Genomic DNA, 12,185 nt, shown 5'->3' with positions numbered 1-12,185 from the left:
AGTCAGGATACTAGATTAATGTACCACTAATCCAAATGTATGTGTGTCAGGTCCGGGTGACCAACTGTACTGGTTCTTGTTAACTGAGCAGTGTAACAAAGCTTTGCAAGTTATGCTGTGGAATTTCCTAAAAGAAAACTGTCTTAATTGTGGCTTTTCAGCAAACTGATTCCAGCTAACAGCCATATAATCAAGATTTTATTTCTAAAATTACAGTCTATCTTTATTTGAATACCATCCTTAAACTAAAACATATTTGGGTGTTAAATAGTTGCTGATAAATTTACTATAATCAATGTTTCTCAGTATGTACTCAAGCTACAGTATCACAGCAAGAGGGGGAAAACGTAGAATTTATTACGGAGATAATGTATATCACCGTTTTAAGTGACCTCTCCAACTGGAAAAAGCACACAGAGCCTTACATTTCTATGTTAATGGTTCAAATGGTCTAGAACTATAGTGTCAAATTGCCATTACCAGTCAATGGCTCTCTAGCAGCCCTTACGGCAGGGGTCTCAAAGTCCCAGCCCGCAGGCCATCTGCAGCCCAAGAACCTCCCGACTGCAGCCCGTGGAGGAGAGACACATGCAGCCATGTTGCCTTCAGGCACAGGCCCCGCAGCTCCCATTGGTTGGAGGAGAGGAACAGAGATACTATCACTAGTCGCCAGGCAGAGTCAGCCATGGAGGCAGCATCATTAACTGCCGGGCAGAGTCAGCCATAGAGTAGTATATAAATATAAACTAGTCAAAATACCGAACACGATTATCTGATGCACATCTTGCCGCTATCCTGAAAGTTTCAACTTCTCAGTCACTGAGGCCAAACATCAACAAACTGACAGAACTGAAGTGTTGCCAAGTGTCTGGCAAACACTAAAAACTCTCTGGCAGGTGAACAATTGTAGAAATAATAAAACTGTCATACAACTTTATAAGATATTCAAAATAAAAAATACCATATAAACATTTCCTTTTCTGAACACCATCTTCAGTGACATTATTGGCCCGCTGGGAAGATTTGAAGACTGGCCCTGGCCCGAAAGTAAATTGAGTTTGAGACCCCTGCCTTACGGGAAAATAAACTGGTGAACTCCCCAGCCCATTCCCAATAAGCAAAAAGACACTCTACTAAGATAACCAATGGTACAGCAACCCTGGTATCTTGCCTTTTAGCATAAAAAGAGTCAATTTTTTTAAAGCTGTCACTAACTAGCTTCGGTAAGAAGCCATCCTTACCATCACTACTTCTTTCATATCTCAGCACATCTCTGAATTAAAACTCAAATATGTCAGTTTCCATTAGTTAATTTCAAGGCTAGATAGTGTGAAAATATCTCGAGAACATTCCTAAGTGTGAACATTAACTTTTAAAAAGTATCATTTCATAGCCACAAAGCCATTACATTACATTCAGCTTCCCACACTTCACAAATTACCTACATGCAATATACATAAGAAATCAATGACGATGGCTAGTGACCATCACATGCATCTGGACTAAAGTTCAGTGAACCCAGAAGTTGAAATTAACAGCACTGGGCTTGCTTCCTCTAGGGAAGAATCATTAAGAACTGCTTAAATTCACATCTCCAATTACATGTTCAACACTGAAAAAAAAAAGTTCTAATTGAAGTTCTTCTATGCCATTCATTTCCAAGGACACTGCAAATGAAAAGAGCACAAAGTAAAGTACTTTTTGTTACACAAATTCTATATGCCAATTTTTCTATCTTGACAAATCAATGCCATGCTAGATGAAATGAAAAATATGAAATGAAGATTTCACCTCAATCTTCCAATTCTTTCTATTTAGGAAGCAAATTAAAAACCAACAGTAAACTACATCAAAGATGTATAATTGAGAAAGAAAATAATCCACTTAGATCCTTTTCAAGCTTACCTGCACTTGTTCTGTGGAGCTGCTACTGAGTTCATCTCCAGACTCTGAATCCTGATGGACTTTTTCTGAGCTCTCCCCTGCTGAATCACAGGACTGTTCATGTGAGAAGCTGGTCTTCTGTATTTCCATGAACTCTTGACAAGTGAAATGGCCCAGAGAGAGAGACCTGTACTGGCTGGAAACTTTGGGGGACTGCAACTCACTGTTAAGTTTTCCATTATTTTGGGCAAGGTCCAGGCTCAAGCCAAGATTTTGACCTGGGCTACTATTTGGTCCCAGATTCTGATTGGCATCACGAACTAGGCCAGACACTGAAGAGAATTTTCCAAAACTAGAAAGCTCTGGCGACTTGTTCACATTTTCTGTCGACCTCTGTAAACTATGCATCAGTTTCAAAGAGCTATTTGGCAGACCACCTGATTGTTTAACAGGTGGCATTAGTGCTTTTCGTGTTACTTCTTTCACATACTGTGCTGGCACATAGAAGGGCTTGGAATTTTCATCCCTTTTGACTTGCCACCAATCATCATTAGTCTTTTTCACTAAGATGTATCTCTCCCCTTGTTTTATCACAATCTTTTTATCCTTTGCCTCATACTCATAATCATACTCCACTTCAATGTACAGTGGTCCTGGGAGGACCTTTCCAGCTTTGTCAGCCATCTCTATCTGAAAGAGATATTCACGTTTCCAGGCGAAAGATAAGGCACATCATGACTTGTTTTTTCTGTTTGTATCTGTAGAGCTATAAGAAAAACAAAAACAAAACTGTCACTAGTCAATTGCCTAAAATGTCTGAGGGAAAAGTGGTTTCAAAATTAATACCACATATTGAATTAATTATCTAAGTCTTTCAACAAATAATAACTGTGTGATAAGAAAACAACTCTAAGATCATAGCTGAGACACTCTTTATGAAAGTAAAACAGTTGAAACAATGGTCTCTAGGGTTGCCAACTGTAATCCCACAAACCCAAACATCTTTGCCCCCCCCTCACCCCACACCTTCTCCAAGGTCATGCCCCCCACTCACTCCAACTCGTCTCCCTCTGTTGCTTGCTCTCCCCCCCTCCCTCTCTTTCACCAGGATGAGGCAGGCGGTAGGGGTGCAGGCTCTTGGGAGGGAGTTGGGGTGCAGGCTCTAGGCTGCGGCAGAGGGTTGGGGTGTGAGAAGGGATGAGGGCTCTGGCCGGGCGGTGTGCTGGCAGCTCCCAAAAGTGACTGGCATATCCCTCTGGCAACAGCTCCTAGAGAGAGGGGCCAGGTCTCCACATGCTGCCCCTGCCCGCAGGCACCGCCCCCACAGCTCCCATTGGCCACAGTTCTAGGCCAATGGGAGTTGCAGAGTTGGCGCTCAGGGCAGAGGCAGCACACAGAGACCTCCTGGGCTCCCCAGGGACGTGAGGGCTGCTTCCAGGAGCAGCGTGGAGCCAGGGAGCCTGCCTTTGCCCCACTGCACTACCAGACTTCTAGCACCTAAAATCTCATGGTTTGGCCTCAGTAGCCTCCAGGAGATAGAGCCTGATTCCAGAAGACTCCCAGCAAAACCAGGAGGGTTAGCAACCCTAGTCACAACTTTTGCCCTCCTATGCTCATGACCCTCTTACTATCTACAAGCTACCTATTAAGCCTATTGTTTCTGTTACTTAGCAAAGAAGATCAGTGTTTTTTTTAGCTCTTGAGTCAATCGCTTACTTACGTAAAAGCTTAAATTCTTCATGGAACTGTCTGACTTCTCTTATAATTAAGTCTTCAGAAGGAGAAGGGCTGGTTTGCTTATTTTGCCTCCCTTTCTCTGGTCCCAATAAGTCCTCTGAGGACCCTTTCAGAGTTCCCAGAATTACTCATTAGTCCTCTTAATCATTCTCCCCCCAAACCAATGAACTTGTGACAGGCCAGCAATCCTTGCTATTCAAGTGCTATAAACACCTCTTCTGTATTGGCCAAATAGATCCCTGTATAAGGAACTCTGTCTCTTCCACATGCCCATCTTCTGATACTTCAAAAGTAAGGAGGTATTGTCAAACCTCTATGATAAAAGTTTAGGCATCCATTACAAGCTAGTAACGCTAGTGTAGTCTAGAAGCGAGCACATACGACTGGAGTTAAGAGTTCTTGATTTATTCCTGACTTTGTCACAGCCTAAAATGATACAGTGGATCAAGTTCTGTAACTTCTCGTCGCTCATTTCCACCCACCCACCCACCCCATCATCTGTAAAATGATAATAAATTCCCACTATGGTAAAGTGCTTTGAGATCCTCAGATGGAAAGTACTGTGTATGTGTGTGTGTTTTAAGTATTACTTGAAGCAACTTTCTCTACAGAGTACATCTGTAGGCTTTGATATTTTAATATATCTGGAAACCTGATTCATGAGATTAATGTTACTGAATGGACCCCTACTGATCACACTGTATAGTCAATAAGAAAATTCACCATTGACAACAGGACCAAGATCAGTATCTATACTTGCATTTAAAACCACTGACAACATCCTTTAGTCTGGTAGTAATTAAGTTCTCACACTCTACAAGGCATTTGTGCCATCCTAAGGTGACGTACTATGCAGAATACAATTATATTACCTATATAATAGGAACTGAAGCAGTTAAAACATAGACTCATAGACTCTAGGACTGGAAGGGACCTCGAGAGGTCATCGAGTCCAGTCCCCTGCCCTCATGGCAGGACCAAATACTGCCTAGACCATCCCTGATAGACATTTATCTAACCTACTCTTAAATATCTCCAGCGATGGAGATTCCACAACTTCCCTAGGCAATCTATTCCAGTGTTTAACTACCCTGACAGTTAGGAACTTTTTCCTAATGTCCAACCTAAATCTCCCTTGCTGCAGTTTAAGCCCATTGCTTCTTGTTCTATCATTGGAGGCTAAGGTGAACAAGTTTTCTCCCTCCTCCTGATGACACCCTTTTAGATACCTGAAAAACATATTATGTTAGATTTTTAGATTAAGAGCTCATGCACATCATCTCTTAGGGCACCCATTTCCTAGGGGAAATGGAACACTTCTCAACACAGAGACAGTGATTATCCATTAAATTGTGTAAGGACATACTCAATATTGAGTAGGTTTTATGAAAGAAAAAAAGCCCTCTCCTGGCCATGATTCAGGAGCCTCAGGTCCAAAATTTAGTCTCTCATAAAAAGACTTCTCCAATTTTAATGGAATAATGGGTTTGTTATGACAATTCCCTCATTGTCAGACACATACCCCTGCCAGAAGAGATTCATCCATAAATAATCTGGGGCCTTGTCTAAGCACAAATTTGCACTACTATAACTAAAGTTGCTTTTTTAAACCAATTTACTTAAAATTGGTGTAAATCTGCATGTAAACACTTTTAGGTTGGTTTAATAGTTTATTTCAGTTTAAACTAAATGTAATCTACACTGAAATAAGACTCTCAAACTAAAATAAGAGTGACTACACAGACTTGCACGAGTTTAAATTGATTTTAAAACCCATCTTTAGTTAAATCTGTGCAACTTTCAGATAAAGCCTGAAATAAGTACTCTATGGGCTTGGCTACACTGGAGAGTTGCAGCGCTGGTGGTGGCTTTACAGTGCTGCAACTTACTCACCATCCACACTTGCAAGGCACATACAGCGCTGCATCTCCCTGGCTGTGATGCAGCGCTGCTCTGCCAATGTGGCCACCAAAAGCGCTGTAATTGGCCTCCAGATGTATTCAGAGGTATCCCAGAATGCCTGTTCAACCACTCCCAACAGCGCTGCAAATGCTGCAAATGTGGCCACACTGTAGCGCTGGTAGCTGTCAGTGTGGCCACACTGTAGCGCTTTCCCTACAGCTGTATGAAGACAGCTGTAACTCCCAGCGCTGTACAGCTGCAAGTGTAGCCATACCCTATGTAGCTCAGCTACTTCCCCAGATTCCACAGCACCTCCCATCTTCAAATATCAGCACTACTCTACACAAAGGGCAAAGATCTCCCCATGTGTGGTTGCTGGGTTGCTGTCACAGCAGTTAGTGAAGTTGTGTATTGACTGCATTTCTAAGGGCATGGCTACACTTGCAAGTTAGAGCACATTAAAGCAGCCCAGTGCACTCTAACTCATGAAGCATCCACATTGGCAAGGCATGTAGAGTGCTCTGACTCCATGGCTAGAGCGTTCCTGGTACTCCATCTCAGCGAGTGGAATAACATTTGATGCGGCCTCGCTGGAGTGCCGTGGTGCCAATGTGGGTGCCCGGGTCTGTTAACATGCTCTGATCAGCCTCCAGAAGTGTCCCACAATGCCTGTTCTAGCCACTCTGATCATCAGTTTGAACTCTACTGCCCTGCCCTCAGGTGACCAACCATCAGACCCACCCTTTAAATTCTCTGGGAATTTTGAAAATCCCCTTCCTGTTAGCTCAGTCAGGCATGGAGTGCCCTCAGCGAATCTTTCCAGGTGACCATACCTCCACGCGCCAGGCAATCCCCAGTATGGAGCAATGGCGAGGTGCTGGACCTCATCAGTGTTTGGGGGGAGGAAGCTGTCCAGTCCCAGCTTCGCTCCAGCTGTAGAAATTATGATACCGTTGGGCAGATATCAAGGGACATCATGGAAAGGGGCCATGACCAGGACGCTCTGCGGTGAAGGAGCTACGGAATGCCTACAGCAAAGCCCACAAGGCAAACAGCCACTCCACTGCTGCCCCCATGACCTGCCATTTTTACAAAGAGTTGGACGCAATACTTGGGGGTGACCCCACCTCCATTCAGAGTACCACCCTGGACACTTCAGAGCCCAGTCCAACAAGGCAGGAGGAGGAGGAGGAGCAAAGCAGGAGCAAAGATGCTGAGGAGGAAGACACCCCATCACCCCTAGATGCATGCAGCCAGGAGGAAGGTAGCCAGTCGCGGCAGACAGTGCTTGGGGAAGGACAAACACCAGAGGAGGTTCCCAGTAAGCAGCTTTTATTTTCGGAAGGAAGTTGTTCAGTGCAAGCTCTTGGGGCGAGGAGGGTTAGGGCTGCATGCATGCCTAGATGCGGAATAGGGCATTGACGTGCTCTCTCACATCGCAGTAATCCGCCTCAGTGATTTCTTCAAGGGTCTCATCCAGAACTTGGACAATGGGCTTGCACAGGTTACGTGGAAGAGCCACTGTGGTCCTTGTCCCAGTCAGGCTAACATGCTCGCGCCACTGTACCATGAAGAGCGGGGCGGGGCAGGGGACAGGGGAGGACCATTGCTGCAGACAGACAAGCTGCATACGGGCCAGGGTGGAAGCCACATTGTAGAAGACCCTCCCTTGCTTCCCAGGTCACCTCAGCAGCGAGATATCTTCCAGGACGAACTCCTGTGGAAAATGTGGGGACAGTGTTCAACATAGGAGCCCCCTGCAGCTTTTGGCTCTCTCCAAGGCACAGAAACCCAGAGGACAGTACAGCCATGAAAGAATCAGTCCCCCTTGACCCTGTGCTTACTCACCATTTTGGGGCTCCCAGAGGTTATGTGCACTCACTTTGGAATGGGCAAATTATGCTATTGTGTAGACTGTGCTTGCCCTCCTTAAGTATAGGAGAATCCTTGCTCTGTCTGATGTGAACAATGCTGTCTCTGTTAAGCATTGCATTTTGCCTTTACAGATGCAACCTTGAGATCTCAGCCGTCTGTTATCACCTGCTGAGAGGCTGCAAAGAGCCAGGAAGAGGCCACATAGAAGCAAAGAGGACATGCTGCATGAAGTCATGCAGTGCTCCCTTAATGAAAATCAGAGGGGAGGAGTGAAACAAGGGTCCTCCGGCAGAATGCGGATGGCTGGCACCAAAGCACGTAGAGGCTCATAAGCATCATGGAGCACCAAGTGGACTTGACCCAGGCACTCGTAGCCATGCAGGCGGACCACTACCGCACCCCCTTCCCCCCACAGCCCTTGTACCAGAACTCTTTCCCTTGTGCCCCCATGTCACCTCCAACCCACTTTCTCCAACATCCGAGTTCTTATCACCACCAGCTGCCTCCAACACCTGTAGCTTCACCACCCAGCCCTGAAAACTACGACCCTTACCCACTGCACTCAACCCCCATCACCATGAAGTATAGCCATCCTAAAGTGCAGCACTCATTGCACAGCACTCCAGACAGGAAGGCTGAGTAGAACAACAGGACATACGCAAATCTACGATTGTACTGTTCCCTACCCCCTTGTCCTTTCTGTTTCCCAAGCAGTTGTGTTTCTTTTCAATAAATGCATTTTCTTGCTTTGAAAACATTCTTTATTATTGCATAAAGTAAAAGATACCTTAGCCCAGGAAAGCAACAGGCACTGCAAGTCCGAGTATCATACATAGCAAAAACAGATTACTAATCACATTGGAACCATTGCACTTCACTCCTGTGCAGGGCACCAGACATTACTGGTGGCTTTCAGCCTCAAATTGCTCCCTCAAGCCATCGCTAATCCTTGCAGCCTCACGCTGGGCCCCTCTAATAGCCCTGCTCTCTGGCTGTTAAAATTCAGTCGCCAGGTGTTGAACCTCCGAGTGCCATGCCTGAGTGAATTTTTGGCCTGGTCTACACTGTGGAGGGGGGTCGATGTAAGATACGGAACTTATCTTAAGTCGACGTGTCTTATTCCAACTTACCTCCCATCCTCACGGTGCAGAATCGACGTCTTTGGCTCCCCCGTCAACTCCACTACCGCCGCTCACTCCAGTGGAGTTCCGGAGTCGACAGGGAGCACTTTCAGGGATTGATATATCGCATCTAGATGAGAGGCAATATATCGATCCCCGATAAATCGATCGCTACCCGCCGATACGGCGGGTAGTCTGGACATACACTTTCACCCTTCTCTTCACAAATGTATTGGAGGGTACAGCACGCGGATCTTCTGGTCTTTGAAAAAAGTCCTGGCTTGTAGCTTCCTGAACTGGCCAGAGTTCCGAAAGATGCATGCATCATGCACCTTTTCGGGCCAGCCTGCGTTAATGTCAATGAAATGCCCATGGTGATCAAAAAGCACCTGGAGAACCACAGAAAAATAGCACCTCCGATTAAAGTACTGGGAGGATAGGTGGGTTGGTGCCAGAATTGGAATATGCATCCCATCTATCGCCCCTCCGTAATTAGGGGAACCCATTTGTGCAAAGCCAGCCACAATGTCATGCACATTACCCAGAGTCATGGTTTTTCTGAGCAGGATGCTGTTAATGGCCCTGCAAACTTGCATCAACACGATTCCAACAGTCAACTCCCCACTCCAAACTGGTTAGCGACCGATCGATAGCTGTCTGGCGTTGCCAGCTTCCAGATTGCAATAGCTCATCAGCATATTCCTCAGCAGTTTGGGCTCCATTCCCACAGACCGAAAGGGAAGACAGAGAGCACAGTACAAAATACATTGAAAGATGGCACCAATTGTGGACAGAAGCAGAGGGATTGCTGGGATTTGAACAGATTCATCACAGGGCTTTGAGACAGGACCCCAAATGCCCCGCACCTCCCGTCCCCTTCCCACAAGCCACAGCACCAGAATGGGAAGAGATGCTCTGTGGGATAGCTGCCCACAATGTACCGCTCCCAATGCCGCCGCAAGTGCCGCAAATGTGGACACGCCAATGCACTTGCAGCTGTCAGTGTGGACAGACTGCAGCACTTTCCCTACTGTGCTCTTCGAAGGCTGGTTTAACTCAAAGTCCTCTACATTTGCAAGTGTAGCCATGCCCTAAAGCTTCTACGAACTTGACTCCTTTCCCAAGAGTTGTTTGAGGAATATCAGAAAAGTTTTTACAATTACTTAGATTTTTAGGAATATTTTTGAAGAGCAACTGTTATGACCCCAAACAATAGCCACTGTTTATGTGAATCATACAAAAACAATGGCTTGTTTCTTGTACCACCTCTGCAATAGATATTTCATTGATAAGCATTATTCCCTACATCTGCGATGAATGCATTAATGATGTTGCTACACAAACAAGGAAGTCAGCCACAGAAACCATATTTGAGAACATCTGTCATAAATTGTTACCAACTGAAGGTCAGATGAAATATAAAATCCACCCAATTATCTCTACACTTGGTGGATTTTTTTCCCCTTGAGTTTGTCCTTTTAGCACCCACAAAAACATCTGCTGCAACAGCATTTCTTGAATATGGTCCCAAGATATACTTAGTTTAAGGACAGAATTAAACGCTTTGTGTAATTCTTGTTATATCAGGGATGAATTTAGTCTTTTATTCAAATTTCTCCAATGAGGCACTATTTCTTATTTTTCATGATCAAAAACAAAAATTAGCTGATCACTCTTTAAAGCTTTTCAATATATTCAGTGACTGAGGGGAATAACAAAGGAAGTCAGCAATATATTTTGCATTTTATAAGTGTTCACGTTAGGAGCACAATTTAAAGAAATCTTCTTTAAAAAAAGAAGTAGCTTTTTGGATATTAATGTCATCAAAGAGTATTTCAAGTCCATACTTTCTATAAGACCATTTTCCCCTCACATCTGCCCTGTCAGAAATGAATTTCACATACTGAAGTTCATCAGAACAGTTTTGCTTGTCAACATGCATCAGGTATTTGTACAGAAATTTAGGCAAAAATCATATCAAGCCAGTGTGCACATATATATAAAACACAAGCAGTTAATGCGGACAGTAGGGACTTGGAGGCCCTTTAAAAAACCGGTCTAATCCTCTACCCCTTTCCTCAGACATAAACCATCATTAGTATTAGGAGATAAATGCAATTCCCAAGTGGAATAACCCCCCCAAAAAAATGTTTAGACTTCCTTAAAAATTAAAAGCATAACAAGTAACCATCCAATTCCTGATAACTGTTTATTGACTAAGCCTACAGACTTGTGAGTACATGGTATATTTTATATCGTTGTCAAAGCCACCTTTAAAGGCCACTTTTCACCAACTGTACATAGTAAGGAGCATGCAGCCTAACATCAGCCCCTTGCCTTTCACTGTGCACTTTTGTTATGTTGTTGACAAGAATGACCAGCTATAAATAGCTGAGCAAATCTGTGTACCACTATGATTAAATCATACAAACAAGCACCATTCAAACTATTTTAGGGCGTGTTAGTCACCATTCAGCATGGACATCTGATAAATACAGTAATGGCTACCATCCCAATTAGCATTTAAGTTGTTTTCATCGGAGCCTTAGGATTCGTTTTAACAGGTGAAACAAAATTATATAAGACATTCATAGCTCCAGTGACTAATTTGTGAACACGTATATCTGCAGTATCTATACACAAAGGTCTACGAAAAATATACCAAACAGTATTGAACACAGCCTGTGCCATGACACACACATAAATCACTTCACATTTTCAACTCAAGAAAGTCTCTCTCTGCCAACTGCACAACCCGGGCTATGCTGCCAGCTTGTCGGTATAGGGACGGCAGGGGGATAACAGTGCTAGTGTCACTCACTTTCCCCAGGAGTCACGGTGAGTCAGAGCAGGCCAGCCCCGCAGGGGTCTAACCGGCCCTGGACGACAGCGCAGGAGGGACTGATGCCTTCACGCTTCCGGGCACAAGCCAGCCAAGGGCAAGGGCCAGGAAGCCACTTCCCCTATGGGCAGGTTATTCCCTAGCTGCCCGCTACCGGGATCCTCCAAGCGGCTGCTCCCAGTCACCGTCTGGGCAGGGCCAAGGCTGCCCGGCTCGCCCCGCATGGCACCCCTAGGACCTCCGCCCTCGGGCACCGCAGGGGTGGGGGCACCAGGAGCCCAGGCTCCCCCACAAACAGACTTGGGGGCGCCGTCCGAGACCCCCTCCCGCCGCAGCCAGCCAGGGGGCGTCCCTGGGAGCAGCAGCCTCCCACCAGCCAACGGGGCCACCCGCAGGGTCCCCGCCGCCCCGCGCTCCGCCTCGCCGTAGCCCCCTGCTCGCAGCCACCTTACCCGGGTGGGCGTCGACTCCGCTCCCGCCTCAGCGCGGCGACTCCCGCCGCCACCGTCTCCTCCTCGCACAGGGGCAGCTCCTCCAGGGCACGGCGCGGCGTCAGCGCTCCCGCGTCACGTGCCCGGGGAGGGGCGGGGCGGAGGACGTGGAGAGGAAAGGTGCCGAGGGCGGGGACAGCTGGGGGCGTGGGGAGCTGGAGCGGCGGAGGCGCTGTGTGCGGTGGGGGGCTGGGGGTTGTGGGGACCTGGAGGAAGAGAGAGAAGATGGGGGGGGTTATGGGGGGAATGGGAGAGGAGCTGTGGCGGGGGGACGGGTTGTGGGGACCTGGAGGAAGAGAGAGAAGATGGGGGGGGTTATGGGGGGAATGGGAG

The 12,185-nt window shown here is 46.3% G+C and overlaps 1 protein-coding gene across 11 annotated transcripts in view; it reads right to left on the bottom strand.

Annotated features, from left to right (window-relative positions):
- ARHGAP12 (Rho GTPase activating protein 12) overlaps positions 1–11,919 on the bottom strand; it is a 167,907-nt gene extending 155,988 nt beyond the window's left edge. For 9 of the 11 annotated variants that reach the window (XM_030550210.1, XM_030550204.1, XM_030550206.1 and 6 more), the window contains exons 1-2: positions 11,814–11,919; positions 1,906–2,650 (exon numbers count right to left, since the gene is read on the bottom strand). In XM_030550210.1, coding sequence (XP_030406070.1) covers positions 1,906–2,568 — 663 coding nt within the window. In that variant the 5' untranslated portion in view covers positions 2,569–2,650; positions 11,814–11,919. Of the gene's footprint in view, positions 1–1,905; positions 2,651–11,340; positions 11,360–11,813 lie in introns of those variants that run through there. The other 2 variants (XM_030550205.1, XM_030550215.1) reach the window with 2 other exon arrangements.
- Between the last annotated feature and the right edge of the window lie 266 nt (positions 11,920–12,185).

Source organism: Gopherus evgoodei, chromosome 2 (genome assembly GCF_007399415.2).
Source record: "Gopherus evgoodei ecotype Sinaloan lineage chromosome 2, rGopEvg1_v1.p, whole genome shotgun sequence".
Classification (NCBI taxonomy): domain Eukaryota; kingdom Metazoa; phylum Chordata; order Testudines; family Testudinidae; genus Gopherus; species Gopherus evgoodei.
The sequence above is the reverse complement of the archived record's forward strand: the minus strand, read 5'-3'. Positions and strand labels throughout refer to the sequence as shown.